The sequence below is a fragment of the Oncorhynchus masou genome, chromosome 10 (assembly GCF_036934945.1).
Source record: "Oncorhynchus masou masou isolate Uvic2021 chromosome 10, UVic_Omas_1.1, whole genome shotgun sequence".
In the NCBI taxonomy this organism is placed as follows: domain Eukaryota; kingdom Metazoa; phylum Chordata; class Actinopteri; order Salmoniformes; family Salmonidae; genus Oncorhynchus; species Oncorhynchus masou.
Window position 1 is genome coordinate 26,167,562 of NC_088221.1, and position 27,660 is coordinate 26,195,221.

Here is a 27,660-nt window from a genome sequence, read left to right on the forward strand (position 1 = left end):
GAAGTTATTTTTAACAATAACTTTGCAGTGAATACTCATTAAAACTCTTTAATTGCAATATGTTTTCATTTGAAGTGCACACATTGTGACAGCTCTCTCTCCCATTTCTGTTGGGTGACCAATCCAATTTACACTCTTCTCTGTTGTTAGAGTGAGTAGTGAATGACATGTATGAACTTTGTCCTCTGTTTCCTTTTTTCAGGAAGAAGAAAAATAAAGATGGTAATACTTCTACTTCTTTTATAAAAGTATGTACATTTTCTTGTTATGCTTTAAAGTATTTGTTAAAATTAAATAAACACATGGCTACGTGTATGATTCTCTTCAGGAGATGACAGTGATGATCATAGCAGCCCAGACACAAAAAAGAAGGTATGAAGTACAAACAATATTTGGCATGTCCAAACACATGGATGATATGACACTGAGTTGAGTACTGGGTTAGGGTCAATTTCATTTAAATTCAAGAAGTACACTGAAATTCCAATTATTTTCAATGCTTTTCAATAATACATGCATGTGTGCGTGTGTGTATAATTCTGTCTCTCGCTGGATCACAGTTAGAAAATGACTTTTTTGGGCTCTTCAAACAAGTAGCAACAGTTGTAAGAGATATGGATGATTTTTAATAAGTATGTTAGATAAAGTTCACAGTATGTTTGTTTTGCTTGTCAGGTGAGAGGTGGATTCTGTAGTATAAAAGGCTGTATTCATGGTTCAAAAAGTGTGCAAAGAAGTAGATCATAGTCAAAACCGCTGTCTGATATACACAGATAATGTGTGTCTGTGTGCTACATATTCAACAAGTTCAGAAGCTTCCTTATCAGTCTAAAATTCTCCAATTCACCTGTGATACATTCTCACTAGATCAGTGGTCATGGTGGAGAGGAGTTATTTTAAAAATGTATATTCTATTTTAGCCAACAAGTTTTTCCTAATCAGGTCACGTGGTCAGGGATAATTCCTGGCCCTTATCATAAAGGAAAAGATACAAGGAAAGGAAGCTTATTTAAGACAATTACAACATACCTTTTGTTTCACCTCATTGTTTCCATTTTGTGACAGGAAGAGGATGTGACATACGCCACCATTGACCATAGCAACACCAAGACAACAGGTGTCATAATAGATTATCACGCTAACGACTGTGACTACGCCATTGTTAAACCTCCAACTTGCCTCGCCCACCAGTCGTTAATTAAAGAAGACTGCGCAGATGACTATGTCTTCATGGGCTGACCTCATGTACAATGTGTGTGTGTGTGTAGAGGGGGGGGACATAGGCCTGGGGCAAGCTGGACAGCACCTTCCTGGACCAAAAGACCCTAGATGTGACTATGATAGCACCCACAAATGTACCTTTTCTTGATGCAGTGTGGTTGCAGGAATTATGTGCTTCTATAGTTGTGTTTAATTATGTTTTACAGTCACATTATGCTTATGTTAATTTTTACATTTTTTTCCCTGAGAGAAACGGATGCTTTAGTTCAAACTCTCTATGTGGTTTATTTGGCCTCTTGACAGAGGGAACATACAGGCCAGAGATTCAAAGGCTATAGCTATCATACTGACCCCTGAGATACAACTACCAACCACACCACACACACACCCTGTGAGAGATGAGATGTTTATGGTTTGCGATAGAATTACGAGTTTGAATTTTATGCTAAATATTTTCTTTGCACAAATCTATTTGAATGAGATACAGTAAGGTGAGAGCGGGATTGGAGATACTGGTGTTTTGTGAACCGGTCTTAGCTGTTTCTCAAAATCACCAGGAACTGTCGTATTCCTATCAATGATGGATGCAAAGATGGATTAAATCAAATTCGTTAGAACTTTTGTATCCTTACGTTTATAACATCAATGGCAACAATCAACGGCAGACAATTTTCTGCAACTTCAAGATTGAATCAATTCATATTTTGGGGTTTCTTTAATACTAAAGAGAAGAAGACAAAGAGTAATTGTCAAAGACGTAAATAGCTAATAATGTGGATCCTTAGCAGGTAAAAAATAGAACCTCTGTCAAAATAGATCAATTTAGCTCCCTCTTTAGTCAGCATTAATCACAAATCACATAATAGCCTACAACTTAAGTATGTTAACCAAAACATGTTTCAATTCAAGGTCCATGCTCATCAAAATGGATCATATGGACTGATAATCAGCAGGTGATTGTTTCAAATCCTAGGTGAGCCACACTATAGATTCAACCTATATGTTGCTTTGTCACTCTGTATCACTAAGCCTACTTATACTGGACTTCCTTTACTAGTCTCCTACACTACTCCCTTGATTTGTCATAACTGGGTTTCTAACATCACAAAATTTGTGAAAGCAAGATGGAGGAAAATCCACCATGAGTTTTCACATTACTGTATTCCCCTGTCCTTCTTCTTTGAGATTTGTGGTTAGGAAAGAGGTGAACTCATAGAAAACGTCTTTGTGGAAAGGAAATCTAAGCTGCAGTCCAAGCATGCAATTTTTAACCCCTCAGCCCTTGCGCTAGCTACTTTCGCTTTAGGGAATCTGGATACAGTTTGATTGCCATCTTCAGTGGAGGTCCAATTCACTAACGTTGCCCCCTCGAACCGACGATTTAGCTTGAGGTAGCGAGTGAAGAACTTTGATCGCTTGTGGGGTTGCCATGACCTACATTTTAATGATAACTGTAGTCACATGTTGTTATGTTGTGTTGATACCATGCTGTGTTGTCATGTGTTGCTGCCTTGCTATGTTGTTGTCTTAGATCTCTCTTTATGTAGTGTTGTGTTGTCTTGTTGTGATGTGTGTTTTTTCCTATATTTATATTGTATTTATATTTTATTTTTAATCCCTGGCCCCCGTCCCCACAGGAGGCCTTTTGGTAGGCCGTCATTGTAAATAAGAATTTGTTCTTAACTGACTTGCCTAGTTAAATAAAGGTTAAATAAATAATATAATAAAATAAATAAAATAACATTTATAAAATGTATAAAAACATGTCATACTGCGGTAGCTGCGAAGTGTCAAATTTAGAAAAGAAATGTATAGATTACATTGATATTTGTGTTCGCAAATTGGCTTTGTCTCCTAGTGATGACCCTGTAAAACGTAGCTACCTTCATAAACAGATTTTTTAGCTGACAGGAGTGCTAGCTAGCTAAGTTAGCTTGCTAGGTACATTAACAGCTTTAGGTTGGTTGGTTTTATGCTCAATTTCAAGATTTCCACCATGGACGTTGTTTCTCCAATCATCACTCATCGTCACTTGGGCAACGGACATTTAAGGTACACTTGGATGTGAAGATGTAAAACTTAATTCAAGGGCTGAGGGTTGTCTACTTTGAATTTGGAATGCAGCCCTTAACATACCCTCTTTCTCATAAAATTAGTTCACCTATATTCTCCAGCAGAGGGTGCACATCCCCTGCTTTATGGAAAGCACTCAACAGTATGCAAACGATATTGATAACTAACCCAAGATAGTTAATCTGTGTTGTTTACAGTGGGAGCAAATGATACATAGTGGGCAGAACAAGCAATGAGGTGGACAAAGTCATGCACGAGCTAGCGAGATCCTACTGGTGCATTGTAGCATGTATTTGCACATTTCCATTAGGGAATGCCTCCTTTGTGAAGTGTGCATGGGTGCAAACCCAATTCGACCCAGCACTCCTTTAAAACAACGCATTTAAAAATGTTTTTTGACAAAACGTCAAGTCTATTAAACTTAGTGCACTGTGTTCATAACATATTCTAGTTTTAGGAACAGAAAGATGTTTCATCAATGAGAACATTTGCAGAACTTTTACTCAAGTAGTATTTTACTGGGTGGCTTTTACTTTTACTTGAGTCGTTTTCTATTAAGGTATCTTTAGTTTTACTCTTTAGTTTTACTACATTTGAGTACTTCCACCACTGCAAACACACATTTTCCGACTCAAAAGCAATTGATTAAATTAAAAAGTTTAGTTGTTATCTTAGTTCTCAGAGTCTGTTATGTACTTGAGTGAAGACCCAAAAGCGGTTTTAACAGAAAACAGAGTTCTTTAATGAAAAACAGGAATGGCATAAATCCTCTTCCAACGTAGTCAATGGAACAAAAAGAACGTTAGTATAATGCAGGATGCACCTGCCAGGCGGACTCCGACAGGATAGGACAAGGTGGAAGCAAACGGGACGACAGCTTGCTTCTGGCATCAAAAACACAAACAAGAATCAGACACTGAAAGTAGCAGGAACAGAGAGAGAAATAGAGACCTAATCAGAGGGGGAAGAGAGAACAGGTGGGAAGGAGTGAATGAGCTAGTTAGGGGAGATGTAGAACAGCTGAAGAATGAGAGACAGAGAAGGTAACCTAAAAAGACCAGCAGAGAGAGACAGAGTGAAGAGAAAGGACAGGAACAGACATAACAAGACATGACAGAGTCAAACTCTTGTCTCATGAATGTAACCACAGAGAATGTTGTGTGCGCTTCAAATCCTTTCTCCATTAACTCTGGATGTAGGTTTCAAATATAAAGAATCTGTTTTTATTATATAACAAACTTGATATTTAAATTCAATCATAAATATAAACTCAACAAAAACACTGTAATTACACATCAGTATTATATAAATTGAGATTTTGAATAAAATCAAAATTGCACTCTTCCCCATGATTTGTAGATGGCAGGAGTGTGGGAACAGTCAAGCGTGTGTTATGAGAGCAGTGGTATACAGTTGTGCTGACTACACAGCAATTCATAGTTTTCATTGTGCAAATTGTGAAAATGCTAAACTGGAAAGATCATCTCTCATCTGCCCACATCTCTTCGGTTGTAGAAATGTCTGTTTTTTGCCATTTTCTCACGTCAGTCAGGAGTGATCAGATCTGTGAGGTTTTCCTTTTGTAACAGAAGCTCTGTGTCATGTCCTCCATCATTCCCTTGTTTACTGGATCATTTTCTTCAACCTCAAAGTCCGCAGAGTGTCATGCAGGGGTTTGTGTGTTATGTGAACAGGCCTGCAGAGGAGTTGTAGATTAAATTGGCACTTTGTATATAGCTGGCGTAGGGTTCTACTTCCTCCACATAGTCCTGTGACTGGGAGAGAAACAGAGACTCATCACTATTTACAGTAAACTGCTATCTACACAAAACATACAGGTATTAAGGTAATGTAACGTAACACAACGTAGGATATAGCTCATACATACCTGAGGAGCCTTGGGGCTGTGAATACACAGATAAAGCTCTTTATTATACAAGCAATAACATTGAACCAAATCATTTTTATCATAAAAGATCAAAATCATTAGAATAATGAATATTCATACCTAATTCTGCAGGGGTGTTTTCGTGTGACGTATAAACACCCCAGAATAGCCATGATGAAGCTTATAGTTCCCACGGAGATTATGACTAATCGCCAGGGTATGACGATTCCTGACAGGGAGAGAAAAGTATAAATAATCAGAATTAGAATAAATTTCCCACTGTTCACCACGTTATTTCAACATGGACATTTGGGTAATATTTGGTTGAGACGTTGATCAATGAGATTTCAACGATTATTCACCTACTCAAACAGACAGCCATAAATTTGATGAATACCCAATGTGTTATCACTATGCTTTTAACCATCTAAAAGCACAACTAAATTCCACTGGAAAAACAATGTCTAATTTTTGGTTTCGTTGTCATCTAAATGTGTTATCACTGCGCTTTCAACCATTTAAATGGGAATACAATGTCCGATATTTTGTATTTATACAAAAGTACCCAGTGCAAGTGATTATTGCTGTTTGAGATTCTGCCCAGATTATTATAGAAATTGGGAAGATCTCCACAGACCTGTGATCTTTGCATGCTATCTCGATCATGCACGAGTTCTATGATTACATAAGAATATATTTATAGTTAGGCTACAGTAGGCAATGGATGTACTACTCATTTTAAGGTTGAATAAATACTGTTCGAACTACATTAGTTTGTAAGACAGCCTTAACTGTATGCTATGTATTTACTGTATAGTTATATTGAATAGTGTTTGATTGACAACGCAACCACGCTAGCGTCCCACCTGGCCAACATCCGGTGAAATTGCAGAGTGCCAAACTCAAAGTACAGAAATAATCATAATAAACATTCATAAAATATACAAGTGTTATACATCGGCTTGAAGATGAACATCTTGTTAATTCAGCCACTGTGTCAGATTTCAAAAAGGCTTTATGGCGAAAGCATACCATGCAATTATCTGAGGACAGCGCCCTGCTTACAAAAGCATACAAACATTTTCCAGCCAAGTAGATTAGTCACAAAAGTTTGAAATATCAATAAAATGAATCACTTACCTTTGATGATCTTCTTATGGTTGCACTCACAAGACTCCATGTTACACAATAAATGTTTGTTTTGTTCGGTAAAGTCCCTCTTTATATACACAAAACTCAGTTTTGTTGGTGCGTTTTGTTCAGTAATCCACTGGCTCAATGGCGGTCACAACAGGCAGACGAATAGATCCAAATAGTACCGGTAAGTTTGTCCAAACATGTCAAACTATGTTTTTTATTCATCCTCAGGTTATCTATTGTCTTTATAATCAATAATATTTCAACCGGACAATAGCATATTCAATACAAAGGAAAAAGAACGGGGGGCGCACTCCCGGTCGCACGCGCAAAAAGCTCTTGTTCATTCGAGGGACCACTCAGAAAATGGTCTCATTCTTACTCGTTTTTCAGAAAATAATCCTGAAACAATGTCTAAAGACTGTTGACATCTAGTGGAAGCCATAGGAACTGCAATCTAGGTCCCATCCATGTATATGGTGGATAGGCTTTCAATGGAAAAACACTCAATTCAAAAGAATGCCACTTCCTGGATGGATTTTCCTCAGGTTTTCGCCTGCCATATCAGTTCTGTTATACTCACAGACATTATTTTAAAAGTTTTGGAAACATTAGAGTGTTTTCTATCCAATACTACCATGCATATGCATATCCTAGCTTCTGGGCCTGAGTAACTGGCAGTTTTCTTTGGGCACGCTTTTCTTCCGGACGTCAAAATACTGCCCTCTAACCTAGAAAGGTTAATGAGGCGGACGGGACACCCGAACAGGCCCTCATCTCCATCATTCTCAGGAGAAAGAGACGGAGGTTTCGCAGAAAGAGATCGGGGTGCCTTGTGAGGATCCGGCGACATGTTGCTAATCTGCCTTTGCCATCGGTACTATTAGACAACGTACAATCGCTTGATAATAAAGTGGAGGAACTACAAGCATGTATATCCTACCAACGGGACATTAAAAACTGTAATATCTTATGTTTCACAGAGTCGTGTCTGAACGACAACATAAATAAAATACAGCTGGCGGGTTATACACTGTATCGGTAGGATAGAACAGCAGCCTCTGGTAAGACAAGGGGTGGCGGTCTATGTATATTTGTAAACAACAGCTGGTGCACGATATCTAAGGAAGTAGAGGTTTTGCTCGCCTGAGGTAGAGTATCCCATGATAAGCTGTAGACAACAGTATCTACCTGGAGAGTTTTCATCTATATTTTTCATAGCTGTCAATTTACCACCAAAAACAATGCTGGCACTAAGACCGCACTCAAAGAGCTGTGTATGGCCATAAGCAAACAGGAAATCACTCATCCAGAGGCAGCGCTCCTAGTGGCAGGGGACTTTAACGCAGCGTAACATAAATCAGCATGTTAAATGTGCAGCCAGAGGGAAAACAACTCTAGACCACATTTACTCCACACACAGAGGCACTTACAAAGCTCTCCCTCGACCTCCATTTGGCAAATCTGACCATAATACTATCCTCCTGATTCCTGCTAACAAGAAAAAAATTTAAACAGGAAGCATCATTGACTTGGTCAATAAAAAGTGATTAGATGAAGCAGATGCTAAGCTACAGGACTGTTTTGCAAGCACAGACTGGAATATGTTCCAGGACTCTTCAGATGGCATTGAGGAATACATCACATCAGTCACTGGCTTTGTCAATAAGTGCATCGATGACGTCATCCCTACAGTGACTGTATGTACGTACCCCAACCAGAACCCATGGACTATAGGCAACATCTGCACTGAGCTAAAGGGTAGAGCTGCCGCTTTCAAGGAGCAGGACTCTAACCCGGAAGCTTATAAGAAATCCTCCTATGCCCTCCAACGAACCATCAAACAGGCAAAGCCACAATACAGGACTAAGATCGAGTCATACTACACCTGGCAGCGCTTGAAAACTATTACAGACTACAAAGGGAAGCACAGCCAAGAGCTGCCCAGTGCCACAAGCCTACCAGACAAACTAAATTACGTCTTTGCTCGCTTCTAGGCAAGTAACACTAAAGCACGCTTGAGAGCATCAGCTGTTCCGGACGACTATGTCATCACGTTCTCTGAAGCTGATGTGAGTAAGACCTTTGAACAGGACAACATTCACAAGGCCGCAGGGCCTGGTGGATTATCAGGATGTATACTCCAAGTATGCGCTGATCAACTGGCAAGTGTCTTCACTGACATTTTCAACCTCTCCCTATCTGAGTCTGTAATACCAACATGTTTCAAGCAGACCACCATAGTACCTGTGCCCAAGAACGCGAAGGTAACCTGCCTAAATGACTACCTGTAGCACTCACGTCTGTAGCCCTTGAATTGCTTTGAAAGGCTGGTCATGGCTCACATCAACATCATTATCCCAGAAACCCTAGACTCACTCCAATTTGCATACCACCCCATCAGATCCACAGATGATGCAATCGCTATTGCACTCTGCACTGTCCGTTCCCACCTGGACAAAAGGAACACCTATGTGAGAATGTTATTCATTGACTACAGCTCAGCGTTCAACACCATAGTGCACTCAAAGCTCATCACTAAGTTAAGGACCCTGGGACTAAACACCTCCCTCTGCAACTGGATTCTGGACTTCCTGACGGGCCAGGTGGTAAGGGTAGGTAACAACAAATCCGTGCCACGCTGATCCTCAACACGGGGGCCCCTCAGGGGTGTATGCTCAGTCCCCTCATGTATTCCCTGTTCACTCATGACTGTACGGCCAGGCACGCCTCCAACACTATCATTCAGTTTGCCGATGATACAACAGTGGTAGGCATGATCGAGACAGCATATAGGGAGGAGGTCAGAGACCTGACCATGTGGTGCAAGGACAACAACCTCTCCCTCAACATGATCAAGACAAGGGAGATGATTGTGGACTACAGGAAAAGGAGGACCGAGCACGCCCCAATTGTCATCAACGGGGCTGTAGTGGAGCAGGTTGAAAGCTTCAAGTTCCTTGGCGTCCACATCACCAACAAACTAACATGGTCCAAGCACACCAAGACAGTTGTGAAGAGGGCATGACAAAACAAATTTCACCTCAGGAGACTGAAGAGTTTTGGCATGGGTCCTCAGATCCTCAAAATGTTCTACAGCTGCACCATCAAGAGCATCCTGACTGGTTTCATCACTGCCTGGCATGGCACCTGCTCAGCCTCTGAACGCAAGGCACTACAGAGGGTAGTGAGTATGGCCCAGTACATAGTCTTTTCGCTCAGTTACCTTTGCTTCCTTGGGAACAGGAACAATGGTGGCCCTCTTGATTACCAACAACGATGAGACGGCCTACAGGGAGGAGGTGAGGGCCCTTGGAGTCTGGTGTCAGGAAAATAAACTCACACTCAATGTCAACAAAACAAAGGAGATGATCATGGACTTCAGGAAACAGCAGAGGGAGCAGCTACATATATTCATTGACGGGACAGTAGTGGAGAGGGTGGAGAGTTTTAATTCCTGGACAAACTGAAATGGTCCACCCACACAGACAGCGTGGTGAAGAAGGCGCAGCAGCGCCTCTTCAACCTCAGGAGGCTGAAGAAATTAGGCTTGTCACCAAAAACACTCACAAACTTTTACAGATGCACAATTGAGAGCATCCTGTCAGCTGTATCATTGCCTGGTATGGTAACTGCACTGCCCACAACCGTAAGGCTCTCCAGAGGGTAGTGAGGTCTGCACAACGCATCACCGGGGACAAACTACCGGCCCTTCAGGACATCTACACAACCTGATGTCACAGGAAGGCCAAAAAGATCATCAAGGACAACAACCCCCCGAGCCACTGCCTGTTCACCCCGCTATCATCCAGAAGGCGAGGTCAGTACAAGTGCATCAAAGCGGGGACCGAGAGACTGAAAAACAGCTTCTATCTCAAGGCCTTCAGACTGTTAAACAGCCATCACTAACATTGAGTGGCTGCTGCCAACATACTGACTCATCTCTAGCCACTTTAATAATGAACAAATGTACGTAATAAATGTATCACTAGCCACTTTAAACAATGCCACTTTATATAATGTTTACAAACCCTACATTACTCATCTCATATATATATACTATACTCTATACCATCTACTGCATCTTGCCTATTCCGTTCAGCCATTGCTCATTCATATATTTTAATGTACATATTCTTATTCAGTCCTTTACACTTGTGTGTATAAGGTAGTTGTGTATAAGGTAGTTAGTAGTCTGTTAACCATGTGTATGTGACAAATAACATTTGATTTGATTTGATTTGGGACCAAGCTTCCTGCCATCCAAGACCTCTATACCAGGCGGTGTCAGAGGAAGACTCCAGCCACCATAGTCATAGACTGTTCTCTTCTGCTATTTGCATTCCCCTCCTCTTTTACAATGCAACTCTCTGGTATTATCTATGCATAGTCATTTTAGTAACTCCACCTACATGTACATACTACCTCAATTACCTTGAATTACCTCGACTTACCGGTGCCCCCCGACTCTGTACCGGTACGCCCTATACAGTATATAGCCTCACTATTGTAATTTTACTGCTCTTTAATTATTTGTAACTTTTTCTTGTTTTTTTTGTGTAGGGGGGGGATTTTTCTTAAAACTGCATTGTTGGTTAAGGGCTTGTAAATAAGCATTTCACTATAAGGTCTACCTGTTGTATTCGGCGCATGTAACAAATAACATTTGATTTGATTTAAAGAAAATCTAAAGAATAAATAGTTTCATCTGAGCAACTGGCTTAATCCTATTCTTTAACTATTATTTTTGGTTTAGTTGGGGACGTAAATCCAACATATAATCTGTTAACTTGTCAACAATTTAATCGGCTATTTACTGTATTGCAAAAGTGAATTGTGTTTGGTTGTAGACGCAACATTTGAGGGGTATTCGGACCCCATGACTTTTATACACAGTTTGTTATGTTACAGCCTTATTCTACAATTGATTAAATTGTTTTTTCCCCTTCTCATAAATCTACTGTGCACCCAATACACCATAAAGACAAAGCAAAAATGTAACATTTAAAAAAATGAAATATTCAGTACTTTGTTGAAGCTCCTTTGGCAGCAATTACAGCCCTCAAGTCTTCTTGGGTATGACGCTACAAAATTGGCACACCTGTATTTGGGGAGGTTTTCCCATTCTTCTCTGCAGATCCTCTCAAGCTCTGTCAAGTTGGATGGGATGTGTTGCTGCACAGCTATTTTCAGATCTTTCCATAGATATTTGATTGGGTTCAAGTCCGGGCTCTGGCTGGGCCACTCAAGGACATTCAGAAACTTGTCCCATAGCCACTCTGGCATTTTCTTGGCTGTGTGCTTAGGGTCTTTGTCCTGTTGGAAGGTGAAACGTCGCCCCAGTCTGAGGTCCTGAGCGCTCTGGAGCAGATTTTCATTAAGGATCTCTCTGTACTTTGCTCCGTTCATCTTTGCCTCGATCTTGACTAGTCTCCCAGTCTCTGCCACTGACAAACATCCCCACAGCATGATGCTGCCACCACCATGCTTCACAGTAGGGATGGTGCCAGGGTTCCTCCAGATGTGATGCTTGGCATTCAGGCCAAAGAGTTCAATCTTGCTTTCATCAGACCAGATAATCTTGTTTCTCATGGTCTGAGAGTCCTTAGGTGCCTTTTGGCAAACACCAAGCGGGCTGCTATGTGCCTTTTACAGAGAAGTGGCTTCTGTCTGGCCACTCTACCATAAAGGCCTGATTGGTTGAGTGCTGCAGAGATGGTTGTCCTTCTGGAAAGTTCTCTCATCTCCACAAAGGAACTCTAGAGCTCTGTCAGAGTGACCATTGGGATCTTAGTCCCCTCCCTGACCAAGGCCCTCCCTCCCCCGATTGCTCAGTTTGGCCTGGCGGCCAGCTCTAGGAAGTCTTAGTGGTTCCAAACTTCTTCCATTTAAGAATGATGGAGGCCACTGTCTTCTTGGGGACTTTCAATGCTTTAGAAATGTTTTGGTACCCTTCCCCAGATCTGTGCCTCGACACGATTCTTTCTTTGAGCTCTACGGGCAATTTCTTTGACCTCATGGCTTGGTTTCTGTCTGACATTCACTGTCAACTGTGGGACCTCATATAGACAGGTATGTGCCTTTCCAAATTATGTACGAACAATGGAATTTACCACAGGTGGACTCCAATCAAGTTGTAGAAACATTTCAAGGATGATCAACAGGATTCGCCTGAGCTCAATTTTGAGTCTAATAGCAAAAGGAATACTTTTTATTTTAATACATTTCTGTTTTAGCTACATCATTATGGGGCATTGCAGAGGATTTTCTTTTATTTAATCTATTTTAGAAAAAGGCTATAACGTAACAAAATGTGGAAAAAGTCAAGTGGTCAGAATATTTACCAAAGGCAGGGTATATTTTGTGCCACTGACTTAGGGCTCTATTCAATCCGCATTGTGGAAGTTCAGCTTTAAAGCGCGATTTAAATTTAGAGGCAATGTTCCCACTTTTGCTGAGATTGCACTCACAGTAAACACTGCATATGTTGGCTCAATCGGAAATTACATTTAAAAAATCTAGCGCAGAGTGGATAACGCTTCAGCTTTACAAATTGAATAGTGCCCTTAGTCTGGCTTTAATTCCAGTAGGTCTACAAATGTATAATTGATATGTTGGGTTCATGTCTCCATCTCAACTCAAACAGGATTCGAAGTTAAAGAATAGGACTAAATCTAATCAAACTTTATTGAAAGTGCACTTAAAGTTTAATTATATATAGTCATATTCTTTAACTTTGATTTTTGGTTGAGATGGAGATGTGAATCCAACACACTAATGATTCAACTTGAAGTCAAACCAAGATTGAAACCCTAGTCCTATATGTATTGTCTCTTTTTCGTTGAACGCTGGGTTGCATTGAAACAATAGCTGTTGATGACTTTGCAAATACTATACAATATATATAAGGCCTAAATCTAATTTTTTATGATACAGTGTATGACTTATAAAGTATGGTTACATTTCATTTGCTTTGTCACACCTATCCTTTGGAATGACTGATATCAACAACAAAAATATTTAGTTATTAAGAGATCTCCTTATAATAATTCTCACAGAAGCACATTGGTAGTAGTCAATGGCAAATATCAAAGCTTAAGCAGGCCTGGGTTTGGTTAAAACCCTGGATGGGAGACAAAATGAATAGATGTTCGATAGATCAACTCTGCAGCAGGTGCTGCCCAACCTTTAGTTTGTTTTCTGATAGTGGACATAACATTGAAGATCTGACATTGTTTCAAAGGTACATATTCAACATATTTTACACAATGTTTGTTTATGTTGAAAATTGGTTACAATGATGACGAGAGCCGTTGGAGATTCTTTGGTTGAAATTTCACCCTCAAAACAAGTTGATTACTTTTTTCAAATCCAATGTATTTTCCATGTAGATTCCACGTCACAATACGTTGACAAATTACTCTGAAACAACGTTGATTCAACCAGCTTGTGCCCAGTGGGTTACCATCATCCCATCCTATTTAATTTACATTCAATCTCGTAAACTTTGTCAATAGACCCTGAAGGATTTTATTCACTAAAAAAGCTAAGATGTTCACTCCTATTCTAAAAGAGTGAGATATTAGTCATAGTGTCCTTCTAAATACAGTGTCCTTCTAAATTCTAAATAGTCATTCTGTACCTGGTGTCACCATATGCACCTCTTCCCAGGAGGGATGTATGACAGCACAAGTCAGGTTGCCCGTAGCAACCCCCTCAGGCAGGACCAATCGACTCTCTACTTTGTTGAAGCCATCTAGGTTCAATGTGGTGGTTGAAGTAGAGTTCCAGTTTTCACTCCAGGAGATGGAGGCAGCTGGTTTCCCCCCTTCAGCCAAACACACAGCCACCTGCCTACTGCCCTCCCACTCTAGCCAGGCAAACACATTGGGAGGGGCTGCACACAGGGGGAAGAGGGGGGAAATAGGCATATTGAGAACAACACATGTATTTTGTATTTGGCAATATAGAGAAATGAAAGCACACAGAAGTCATGCTAAACTGTACAGTTCTATGAAGGTTTCTTACCTATTAGTGATACATCAATGTTTGAGGCGTAGCTTCCTGCTTTGTACACCGACTCACAGTGATAGATTCCTTCATCTCTCTTTGAGAACCCTGGAATCTGCAGGTAGGATTCACCCCTGGATGTGTTGAGCATTGCTTTTCCATCATGGCATGTGTTCAGATTTTGGTTATCATTACTAGATGATATTTGACACTTTATTCCACCCAGTTGTATTTTCCAGATGGTGTAGATCATCTCACTCCAAGTCTTATTGCTGCACTTTAAGATGGCATTATTCCCCAGGTGGAAATGTTCACTCCTGGCAGCTAAAGAAATAGTATTAAAATAACTACTTCAAAGAATTGTACTTACTTAAATAAAAATGACTTTGGATAAATGGACGGTAAATGAATAAATGGTTTCATATCAAATGCATGTGTGATACAGTTGTATGAGTATTATTATAGGCCTACGTATATGTATCATTATCTTTTTACAACACATACAATATATAGAAGAGCTTGATGTGGCTATGTTGGATATTCAGACCTATCTCTCAGAGTCATGCAGACTATCAGGCCTCATTCCAAGGAACAGGAAACTTTTATGACTCGTTTCCTCTTTCTCCTCTCCTAAAACATAAAGCCCTATCTGTCTCTTTGACCAAAAATGTGGCAACATGCTAATGCAGGCTCATAGTGGCGATGAAACAGGTTTGGTTTTTAAAAAAAAGTATGTTTTACCAATGACTCCGTGTTGTAGGCCTAGAGGCACAGTGGAGGTGAGGAAAGGGGAAGTGTGAGAGATCACAGAAATGTTGTGGTTATATCCTGAGAGAATGATCAAAGTGCATGTTAGTGGCAGATCATGTTAGCAAAATGTTAAGCATTCAAACATCATCAGTTAAACAGGATTTCATCAAGTGTAAGTTCAATCAATAGAAAAGCATGTCGTAGTTGATCAGCAAAACAGTCTTGAGGAAGAAAAGTGGGATGTCAGTAATATGAAAGTCAATGGCTTATAAAAATGTGTCTGTCTTACAAACGAGTGACAGTTGAAAAATTGGAGGTGAATGGTCGTTATTCTAAAGTTCAGTAAAGTCTTTTACTTTAAAAACAATTGCAGCACATAAATCGTTCCGCTCTTAAAACAGCTCCCAGTGTTATACATAAGATGTGATATCATGGGAGGATGACTGCTAGGTTACTGAAGTTTCTGAAGTGGGATATTTTCTGGGTCCCACACTGCTCTTTCATGCTTGTTGATGTTTACTTTAGACAAGTATATAACTTCTGTGGTGTTTCCAGAAGCCCACAGGACCCCCATACACTGCCTGATTAGTAATGTCACGTTCCCCCTAATGTGCCTCAAATCAATTTCCTCTCAAATACAGGGGAAAATATGTTAGTTAATCAGTAAACCATGCCACACCAACACACACTAGTCTCTAGCGTGTCATACGCTGCATGTTCCTTCCCGTGGTAGAAAACAATGGAACCTTTTGTTTAAAACATCTTTATATAATCACCCAAATCTGTTCCACTGACATTGTCTGCAGTTTGACCACAACAGAGTAGTCAGAACAGAACTCTCGATACACATGTCATAGAAATCTAGAGCCCTTGGGGATTCTACCAGCAGCCAACAGAGTATACAATTTAGAACGGGGGACTCCTTAGTCAGAGCAGTAGGAAAATATAAAACATCTATTTTTGATCAGTATTTTTTGGCCATAAAATAAACATTTTGACTGTATGATATAATCATATCTATTTAGGGTATCTATAGATAAATGCTTTGAATGTTTTATGAATAATTTAACCCTTTACACCAGTGGTCACTAACTGATCTCCAAAGCATTCCTAGTCGATCACCAAACATTTCTGTAAAAAACCCAGAGCAAATAATTGACTTCCGATTTAAAAAATGAATAAAAAATTGCACTGTTGGCGGTAGGTGGAGAGTATATTAAGTGCACCTACAGGCCTACCACTGGCCAATTAGATAGCTCAGATCACTGTGTCTGCACAGTTTCCTTGAGCCATTGACTGTAAAAAGAAGCATTGGATGCACAGCAAAGTTGATACTGTGAGATTTAAAAAATATATTAAAACCATGACTAGAGAGAGACTGCTGTTTTATGAGTAAGTTCATGTTTAAGTTGTTATTCAGCATTGTCAACAATTTAAGCCATAACATGCATGTTCTCCCTATTTCCACTCACGCTACAACCAGCACTGCAGCTACAATGAAGGAGTATAAAAAAATGTTCTAATAAGCTTGCAATGTTATTATTAGCAGCTTGTGTCTGTTTAATATCGAGGAATATTTCACCTTCTATGGTCATAGGAGTAACAACATGAATTGGTGTGTGGCGCAGACATAATGCAGTGGTGACTTGAGTTTTGCCATCAGTTTGAAGACTGTGTCCCTTTTTCTCAGCAGAGGAAGAGCAGAGGGACAGTGGGTCAGGTGACAGGCAGCCACAGTGCTGCTCCCTCCCTCCCCTCAGACTGACCATTAGAGCAAGGCCATTAGTTCAGTAAAAATATATATATATAATTATAATAATACAACAAATGATATATTACCAGAGTGATCATATGCCATTTTTGTATATAATTTCAAAACGGTCTGAGAAGAAAAACATTGGCAGGGCAATTCAAGCATAGCCAATATGCAGTGGTAATATATTTGGCCTATAGCCTACTGCACAAACCTTGTTGCTACAGAACTGTATTTATTTGGTTAATGTTGAATAGGCTTACTTTATTAAGTCATGATTTTTTTTTAAACAGAGCAGTTTGCATTTTGATTCAGAAAGTGATCTTGACTCAGAAAAGGTTGGTGACCACTGCTTTACACGGTACTCAAAATGAACCAAAACCAGCCAGATAAACAAAATTAAGTGATGAGATTCTCAAACCTGTTTCTAAGCTCCAGGTTGCAGAAACAGCCAGGAGAGAGATGACTCCTATAATCCATGTCTTCCCCATCTCCCTGGTTGTTCTATATGGCTCCTGACAATACTCCTGTACTCCTCAAGGCACTGCTGCTCGTTCCACCTGTCCCCCCCCAAAAACAAAATCCTAAACTCCCCCTTGGACACGATACCGTTATCCCTGAACCCTAAAACTGCCTATATTATTGTTTCTTCTGTCTCCTCTTGTTTCAATGTGTTATAACTGTACTGTTAAACTGTCTCAATGCTCTCTTCTCTTTCCTACAAACTCTAAATCTGAGTTGATATCTGCTCGCTGTCTCCGTCCTGATCTACACATTTGACTCCTGATGTTACTGTAACAAGCCCCTAAATAAACTAAATAATCCCTCCCTCTCTCTTCCCCTACTTCCTCTGTACGTCTCTCGCTCTCATTCTCCCACACACAGTGACGGTTGTTGACTCAGACGCCTGTTTCCTCTCCCGCCTGTCACATGACCACAGAGTGCCACACAGCCTTTAAAGTCTCTGAAACAGTAATAACCGCAGGTGCCCTGCCAAAACTCTTAAAAACACTGGTTATCATACTTCTTACTGTCATTCTGTTCCAAGTCACTGATTTTAATTTGTCCAATGGACCCTAACAGGTAGCTCTTCTTTCTTTTAAGTTATTTTTTTTAAAGTGCTATCACCCCCACAATAATTATACTCGTAATTAAATATTAATATTATGTCATAGAAAATATCAGATTGTAAACTCAAAAACCACATACAGCAAATTGTCTAGGGTTACCTATTGTTGATTTTTCAGTGTAACATTCATGTGTTAAATGAACTCTGTAAGTGTTAAATTAACACTCATTGATTTAAAAGAACCCCAGTGCTTGCATTTAAAACCAGTGTTAAACCAAAACCAATGCTATCATCATTTTCCCAGTACGCTCTATTACAGATTGATTTGTGTTTGTTTCAATATCTATGTTTTTGCATGTACAGTATATTCATTGACTAATTAATCTTATGCTACTCAAATATAAATAACATAGATTTTTCTAAACTAATCCAATCTGTTACTTGGACTTATTGCACCAATTACTGAAATGGTTGTTCCAGTTTAGTCTCATTTCTTATTCTTCCAAACCCGGCAGTCATTCTGAGTGCAGGTGAGTAAAAATTCCAAATGTTGCACATTCCCACGCTGCTTGGATTCCAATAGTAATTACACATCACTTTGCAAACCATCATAATGTGACTTGCCGGCCTGAAAACCATCCATTTCATGCTACTGTATTAGGATAAAACTAGGCCCTCAAATTAATACCTTTTTAAAACCTGTATTGTGTTTAAGAATTGAATCTGAATGATAGCCTATTTGCTGAGGAACTCACTTGATGAAGGCCACAGGACTAAAAATGGGTGAATGTAACAACCATGTCTCTGCCACTAAGAAATACAGTCATGGGTGGTAACTCTACAATTTACTCAAAAGGTAAGGCACTGTGGGAAATAAGCAGTGTGTTAATGTAACATTGAAAAGTGTGGATCACTATGGACACTGGACTAGCCGTTCGGTGTTGATTTAACACTGGATAATGTGCTGTGCTCGTGGGGTGACAGAACAGCCAACAGGTCTTTGAGGTCCTTACATTACTTTAAGTCAAAATGTTCCTAGTTTCATGTTGAAACATAATTATTGGTACGGCTTTATAATTACTAATCGTCTCAGAGTGAGCACTCATTACCAGCTAATAGATGTTTAGATGGTCTGTATTATGTGCTATACGTGTTTGTGTTGAACAAACACTCTCCATATGACTGTAATGATCTCGCTCTGCAGAGATGCGATCACACTCAACATAAGAGGGGGAGATGTTGATGACTCCTTCATCACATTGAGCTTTTCAAATGGGAGATCAACTGACATGAACAAACATTTAGCACATTCAGGGTGTGGTCGAACAAATACCCCCAAACAGATGTGATGTAGTCTAGCAGAACAACAACCCATTACCTTTTACCCATCAAGTTACTTTTTTTTCTGAACCACAGAGGGGAGAGATGAGTAGGATGTGGGGGGGGGGGAGGGGGGCATTGGTTATGTCTGTGCGCATATCTGTATGTTCTTTGGAAACGTAATTATGTGCAAGCTAGCAAAAAAGGACCAGAAAAAAAGAGCTGATGATAATGAATGAATCTAAAGTTGATCAAAAGCTGAATACTATGGCCACTCAATTCGAATACTATATTTGTATGTGAACTAATGTTCAACAATGCCTTGTGTTCCAACTAAGGATGGGTATAGGTAGGATTAAAGTTGGATATCAATAATATGCCTTGTGGCACTGTGTTCAAAACGGATACTTAATGTACAAATGTTTTATAAATAAATACACGTACATGATGATTCAGCACATTACAGTAATATAGTGCATATCGATCAGATGGCACAGATATCTGTCATGTCTTGTTATGTCTGTTCCTGTCCTTTCTCTTCACTCTGTCTCTCTCTGCTGGTCTTTTTAGGTTACCTTCTCTGTCTCTCATTCTTCAGCTGTTCTACATCTCCCCTAACTAGCTCATTCACTCTTTCCCACCTGTTATCTCTTCCCCCTCTGATTAGGTCTCTATTTCTCTCTCTGTTCCTGCTACTTTCAGTGTCTGATTCTTGTTTGTGTTTTTGATGCCAGAAGCAAGCTGTCGTCCCGTTTGCTTCCACCTTGTCCTATCCTGTCGGAGTCCGCCTGGCAGGTGCATCCTGCATTATACTAACGTTCTTTTGTTCCATTGACTACGTTGGAAGAGGATTTATGCCATTCCTGTTTTTCATTAAAGAACTCTGTTTTCTGTTAAAACCGCTTTTGGGTCTTCACTCAAGTACATAACAGAAGAATTAGACCAAGAATGGACCCAGCGGCTCCGGACCCTTTTCACTCCGCCGTCGAGATCCAGGGAGCGATGCTAGGCAGACACGAGGAGGAATTGTCTGCTGCTCGACATGCCGTTGAAACCCTGGCCGTCCAAGTCTCCGACCTCACAAGACAGGTTCACCAACTCCACCTCGATCCACCGCCCACTTCCAGGGTTTCCGAGTCTCCGGAGCCCAGGATCAACAACCCGCCGTGTTACTCTGGGGAGCCCACTGAGTGCCGCTCATTCCTCACTCAGTGTGATGTGATGTTCTCTCTCCAGCCCAACACTTACTCCAGGAGCGCAGCCCGCATCGCCTACGTCATTTCTCTCCTTACCGGACGGGCGCGTGAGTGGGGCACGGCAATCTGGGAGGCGAGGGCTGAGTGTATTAACCAGTATCAGGACTTTAAGGAGGAGATGATACGGGTTTTTGACCGTTCTGTTTTTGGGGAGGAGGCTTCCAGGGCCCTGTCTTCCCTATGTCAGGGGAATCGATCCATAACGGATTATTCTATTGAGTTTCGCACTCTCGCTGCCTCTAGTGACTGGAACGAGCCGGCTTTGCTCGCTCGTTTTCTGGAGGGTCTCCTCGTCGAGGTTAAGGATGAGATCCTCTCCCGGGAGGTTCCTTCCAGTCTGGACTCCTTAATAGCTCTCGCTATTCGCATAGAGCGACGGTTTGATCTTCGTCGCCGAGCTCGTGGAAAGGAGCTCGCGTTCTCCGTTGCTCCCCTCTCCACATCACTGCCACCTGCCGCATCACTGCCACCCTCCTCCGCCGGCTCGGCTGCTGAGCCTATGCAGCTGGGGGTATCCGCATCTCGGCCAAGGAGAAGGAACGGAGAATCACCAATCGCCTCTGTCTCTACTGCGGCTCCGCTGGTCATTTTGTCACCTCATGTCCAGTAAAAGCCAGAGCTCATCAGTAAGAGGAGGGCTACTGGTGAGCGCAACTACTCAGGCCTCTCCTTCTGGATCACGCACTACCTTTCCGGTCCATCTCCGCTGGCCCGGTTCATCTGCTTCCTGCAGTGCCTTGATAGACTCTGGGGCGGAGGGCTGTTTTATGGACGAGACCTGGGCTCGGGAACATGACATTCCTCTCAGACAGTTAGGGGAGCCCACGGCCTTGTTCGCTTTAGATGGTAGTTCTCTCCCCAAGATTCAGCGTGAGACGCTGCCTTTAACCCTCACTGTCTCTGGTAATCATAGCGAAACCATTTCTTTTTTTTTAATTTTTCGTTCACCTTTTACACCTGTTGTTTTGGGTCATCCCTGGCTAGTGCGCCATAACCCTTCTATTAATTGGTCTAGTAATACTATCCTATCCTGGAATGTTTCTTGTCATGTGACCTGTTTAATGTCTACTATCCCTCCTGTTTCCTCTGTCTCTTCTTCACAGGAGGAGCCTGGCGATTTGACAGGGGTGCCGGAGGAGTATCACGATCTGCGCACGGTGTTCAGTCGTTCCAAGGCCACTTCTCTCCCTCCACACCGGTCGTATGACTGTAGTATTGATCTCCTTCCGGGAACTACTCCCCCGGGGTAGATTATACTCTCTGTCGGCTCCCGAACGTAAGGCTCTCGAGGATTATTTGTCGGTTTCGCTCGACGCCGTTACCATAGTCTCCTCCTCCTCTCCCGCCGGAGCGGGGTTTTTTTGTTCAGAAGAAGGACGGGTCCCTGCGCCCATGCGTGGATTATCGAGGGCTGAATGACATAACAGTTAAGAATCGTTATCCGCTTCCTCTTATGTCTTCAGCCTTCGAGATCCTGCAGGGAGCCAGGTTTTTCACCAAATTGGACCTTCGTAACGCCTACCATCTCGTGCGCATCAGGGAGGGGGACGAGTGGAAGACGGCGTTTAACACTCCGTTAGGGCACTTTGAATACCGGGTTCTTCCTTTCGGCCTCGTTAACGCTCCAGCTGTCTTTCAGGCACTAGTTAACGACGTCCTGAGAGACATGCTGAACATTTTTGTTTTCGTTTACATGGACGATGTCCTGATTTTTTCACCGTCTCTCTCGATTCATGTTCAGCACGTGCGACGCGTCCTCCAGCGCCTTTTGGAGAACTGTCTTTATGTGAAGGCTGAGAAGTGCACTTTTCATGCCGCCTCTGTCCCTTTTCTCGGTTCCGTTATTTCCGCTGAGGGCATTAAGATGGATCCCGCTAAGGTCCAGGCTGTCATTGATTGGCCCGTTCCTAAGTCACGCGTCGAGCTGCAGCGCTTTCTGGGCTTCGCTAATTTCTATCGTCGTTTCATCCGTAATTTCGGTCAGGTGGCAGCTCCCCTCACAGCCCTTACTTCTGTTAAGACGTGCTTTAAGTGGTCCGTTTCCGCCCAGGGAGCTTTTGATCTTCTTAAGAATCGTTTTACATCCGCACCTATTCTTGTTACACCTGACATCTCTAGTCAGTTTGTTGTTGAGGTTGACGCGTCAGAGGTGGGCGTGGGAGCCATTCTTTCTCAGCGCTCTCTCTCTGACGGCAAGGTCCATCCTTGCGCGTTTTTCTCTCATCGCTTATCGCCGTCAGAACGTAACTATGATGTTGGTAATCGCGAACTGCTCGCCATCCGCTTAGCCCTAGGCGAATGGCGACAGTGGTTGGAGGGGCGACCGTTCCTTTTGTCGTTTGGACTGACCATAGGAACCTTGAGTACATCCGTTCAGCCAAACGACTTAATGCGCGTCAGGCTCGTTGGGCTCTGTTTTTCGCTCGTTTCGAGTTTGTTATTTCTTATCGTCCGGGCTCAAAAAACACCAAGCCTGATGCTTTATCTCGTCTCTTCAGTTCTTCTGAGGTCTCCACCGACCCCGAGGGGATTCTCCCTGAGGGGCGTGTTGTCGGGTTGACTGTCTGGGGAATTGAGAGGCAGGTAAAGCAAGCACTCGCTCACACTCCGTCGCCGCGAGCTTGTCCTAGGAACCTTCTGTTCGTTCCCGTTCCTACTCGTCCGGCCGTTCTTCAGTGGGCCCACTCTGCCAAGTTAGCCGGCCACCCCGGCGTTCGGGTACGCTCGCTTCCATTCGCCAGCGTTTCTGGTGGCCCACTCGGGAACGTGACGCGCGTCGATTTGTCGCCGCTTGTTCGGTCTGCGCGCAGACTAAATCTGGGAACTCTCCTCCTGCCGGCCGTCTCAGACCGCTTCCCATTCCCTCTCGACCGTGGTCTCACATCGCTTTAGATTTTATCACCGGACTGCCTTCATCAGCGGGGAAGACAGTTATTCTTACGGTTGTCGATAGATTCTCTAAGGCGGCTCATTTCATTCCTCTCGATAAGCTCCCTTCTGCTAAGGAGACGGCTCAGATCATTATCGAGAATGTTTTCCGAATTCATGGCCTTCCGTCTGACGTCGTTTCCGACAGAGGCCCGCAGTTCACGTCTCAATTTTGGAGGGAGTTTTGCCGTTTGATTGGGGCTTCCGTCAGTCTCTCGTCCGGCTTTCATCCCCAGTCTAACGGTCAAGCCGAACGGGCCAATCAGACTGTTGGTCGCATTTTACGCAGTCTTTCTTTTCGTAACCCTGCGTCTTGGTCAGAACAGCTCCCCTGGGCAGAGTACGCCCACAACTCGCTTCCCTCGTCTGCTACCGGTCTATCCCCTTTTCAGAGTAGCCTCGGGTACCAGCCTCCGCTGTTCTCATCTCAGCTCGCCGAGTCCTGCGTCCCCTCCGCTCAGGCTTTTGTCCAGCGTTGCGAGCGCACCTGGAAGGGGGTCAGGTCGGCACTTTGCCGTAATAGGGCGCAGACTGTGAGGGCCGCTAATAAAGCGTAGGACCAAGAGTCCTAGATATTGTTGCGGTCAGAGAGTATGGCTCTCCACTCAGAACCTTCCCCTTAAGACAGCTTCTCGCAAGTTGGCCCCGCGGTTCATTGGTCCGTTCCGTATTTCTCAGGTCATTAATCCTGTCGCAGTGCGACTTCTTCTCCCGCGCTATCTTCGTCGCGTTCACCCGGTCTTCCATGTCTCCTGTGTTAAGCCCGTTCTTCGCGCCCCCCGCTCGTCCCTCCCCCCCCATCCTTGTCGAGGGCGCACCCATCTACAGGGTTCGTAAGATTTTGGACATGCGCCCTCGGGGCCGTGGTCATCAGTACCTAGTGGATTGGGAGGGGTACGGTCCTGAGGAGAGGAGTTGGGTTCCCTCTCGGGACGTGCTGGACCGTTCGCTGATCGATGATTTCCTCCGTTGCCGCCAGGTTTCCTCCTCGAGTGCGCCAGGAGGCGCTCGGTGAGTGGGGGGGGGTACTGTCATGTCTTGTTATGTCTGTTCCTGTCCTTTCTCTTCACTCTGTCTCTCTCTGTTGGTCTTTTTAGGTTACCTTCTCTGTCTCTCATTCTTCAGCTGTTCTACATCTACCCTAACTAGCTCATTCACTCTTTCCCACCTGTTATCTCTTCCCCCTCTGATTAGGTCTCTATTTCTCTCTCTGTTCCTGCTACTTTCAGTGTCTGATTCTTGTTTGTGTTTTTGATGCCAGAAGCAAGCTGTCGTCCCGTTTGCTTCCACCTTGTCCTATCCTGTCGGAGTCCGCCTGGCAGGTGCATCCTGCATTATACTAACGTTCTTTTTGTTCCATTGACTACGTTGGAAGAGGATTTATGCCATTCCTGTTTTTCATTAAAGAACTCTGTTTTCTGTTAAAACCGCTTTTGGGTCTTCACTCAAGTACATAACAATATCAAAGCAGCAGAGCTTTGGCGGTGAGACACGCATTTGACCATCTTCTCACGCTCACACGCCACACCGCGTATACCTCAAGCATTGAATTTGACTGTTTTTATTTGTCTATTTCGTCCCTTTGTATAGTTAATGTGTTAACTTTTCAACTGTGCTCCAAATCGTTTTGAAATCGGAGCATCTGCGCCTGCAATTTAACATCACGAGCGGAACCTCTGTCATTGTCATGTCCTGCCAAAGCCCTGTGAATCGCGGCACATTGAAGCATATGATTGGGCTCGTTGTGTAAGAGATCAAGGGAATTGAATGCGCGTTTTAAATAAACGTTCCTCGAGAAGAGTGGAGCTAAATGGAGAGAGAACATTCTCTGCTGAGTTTATTAAAACCTGATGGGGCTACAGGTTCCCAACTGGGAACACCCCCCCCCCCCTTCAGCCCAAACGGTGGCGCAGGGAAAGCAAAAATATTCTTAAAAATATTTAACCTTCACACATTAACAAGTCCAATAGCTTAAATGAAAGATAAACACCTTGTTCATCTACCCAGCATGTAAGAATTTTAAAATGTTTTACAGCGAAAACATAGCACATATTTATGTTAAACCACCACTAGGAAAACATACAATATGTAGCCACATGGCTATGCAAAATAGCACAATCACAAACGCAGGATTAAAAGAAAAATAATTCACTAACCTTTTGAAAATCTTCATCAGATGACAGTAATAGCACATGTTACACAGTACATTTATGTTTTTTTCAATAATATGCAATTTATATCCATAAATCTCCATTTACATTGAGCCATGTTCAAAAAATGCCCGAGAAATGACCGGAGAAATTATAAATATCTCCGGTAGCTAACGCCAGATAACAGCAATAAACATCATAAACTTTGACTAAATATACATGTTCTACATATATTTAGAAAGATACACTTCTTCTTAATGCAAACGATGTGTTACATTTATTTTTAACGTTACAGAATTCGTTCACTATTCAATAATCTGAGACGGCGCTCAGCCATTAGCATTATTTCTCTACTATGTTGGATTCGACAAAAATACAATTTTATAACATAAATATTCCCTTACCTTTGATGGTCTTCGACAAGAATGTCGTGGAAGGAGTTATACTTACCTAATATAACGTTTGGTTGCTGTTGGTGTGTCTTTGTATTAGCAAACGCTAACATCTTTAGGTGAATTACCCCAAAAAGGACTTCTGATCACAAAAATTGCGCATCAAAACTTCAAATTTACATATTATATGTCGACTAAACTGGTCAAACTAAGTGCAGAATCAAGCTTTAGGATGTTTTTAACGTACAAAACAATTGGCGATTAAATCAAACATAACGAACTCTCTTCAAGCAAGCTGGAAAAAAAATACCCTTTTCACAGAGCGCGCACCTGAAAACTCGTGACACCTCAGTATTTTGCCTGCCAAGCAGTCAAAGCTCGTGCTATTTTCTCCGTTCCATGTCTCATTGAAAGACGAGAGCGCGCTGAAGAAATAGAATAGGGTGGGGGCGATGAAGTCAAAGTTGGAGCAACTTTCTTAGGAGAGAGAGAGAGTTTGGGAGAATGGCTGCCCTGTGAGTTCTGCTTTACATACAGACATAATTCGAACGGTTTTAGAAGCTTTAGAGTGCTTTCTATTCAATAATAATTATTATATGCATATATTAGCAATTTTTGACAGTTTTTTTAAAGTTTACTTTGGGCACACAATTCATCCAAAGGGGGCAGTATTTCCCCGAGCCCCATCAGGTTTAAACCGTAAAAACAGCAGCAACGTAGCGCTGTCATGCACAAAAACTCACGAAATCTGCTGAAATACATTTTGTACATATATGCGCGAATTGAATGTGAGGCTGGGCTGTATGTACAAGGATGTCAACAAATGTTGGTTGCTGTAACTCCCGTCCGTATTGCAGAATGCAGCCTTTGACAGAATAAAGATCAATGTAATCCACAAATGCATGAGTTTCCTCGTTTGGTGATTGGCATTTAGTCTGTGACAACTCAAAGCAGACATACTGTATGTTTAAGCAGGGATGTTTGGTAGGGTAAACGGATTTTTAACAATGAAAATAATTTTGCCAAACAGATTGTAAACCAAAAAGTGCAAACTTGATTTCTAGAGGGGGGACAATAAATCGAAAATAATTTGGGTCGTGTGTAGTGGCAGATTTATGTAATCTTGTCTTCAGGAGATTTTTATTATCTATTTACTTTAATTAGTTTGATCAGTGGAACAATTCTCATGATTAACAATGAGTGTTAATATACAGGGTAATTACTATGCTTGTCAGCAAGAACACCACTGTTATTCCCCACACTTATTTTAGTATTCCACTTCTTAATTATTTTTCCAGTGTAATCACATATTTGAAGTCTGATATGCCTACTTGGGTCTTTGAAAATGAATTATATGAGGTTATGTATTTTTGCAGCCATTCATTGCCAGTAATGCATTGGATAGGAAATGCTCCAGCCCTCAAATACAAGTTTTGACATTTTAGTATTGTGCACATGCTAGGCAGAGATGGTAAGTGGACTCACATCACATAAATGCATCCTATTTTGTCTATGTAGAGTACGTTGATGGTAAGGACTTGTAGGTATAAACCACCTGAATGTTGATATTCATTAGATGTTTCTTGATGGTTGAGAAATTAATTGTTAAAACAAAAACATTTTCAAACACCCAGCACTTGGGAAACATAGATCAGGGGCACAACACTCCTGGAGAGGAAACAGGTTTTTCTTCCAGCCATATTTTAAAGAGAT

The 27,660-nt window shown here is 42.0% G+C and overlaps 1 protein-coding gene across 2 annotated transcripts; it reads right to left on the reverse strand.

Moving 5' to 3' along the window:
- Positions 1 to 4,494: 4,494 nt before the first annotated feature.
- On the reverse strand, positions 4,495 to 17,697 carry LOC135547418 (cell surface glycoprotein CD200 receptor 1-A-like). Of its 2 annotated transcripts, XM_064976426.1 has the most exons (7): positions 17,254 to 17,697; positions 15,071 to 15,157; positions 14,348 to 14,653; positions 13,962 to 14,216; positions 5,303 to 5,411; positions 5,183 to 5,198; positions 4,495 to 5,069 (listed from the first exon to the last, which is right to left on the reverse strand). In XM_064976426.1, exons 1-7 carry the CDS (start codon positions 17,321 to 17,323, stop codon positions 4,977 to 4,979), a joined length of 936 nt encoding a protein of 311 aa, XP_064832498.1. In that variant the 5' UTR covers positions 17,324 to 17,697; the 3' UTR covers positions 4,495 to 4,976. The 2 variants fall into 2 exon arrangements, with proteins under 2 accessions (XP_064832498.1, XP_064832499.1); XM_064976427.1 differs by lacking the exon at positions 15,071 to 15,157 and having other exon boundaries at positions 17,254 to 17,695.
- Between the last annotated feature and the right edge of the window lie 9,963 nt (positions 17,698 to 27,660).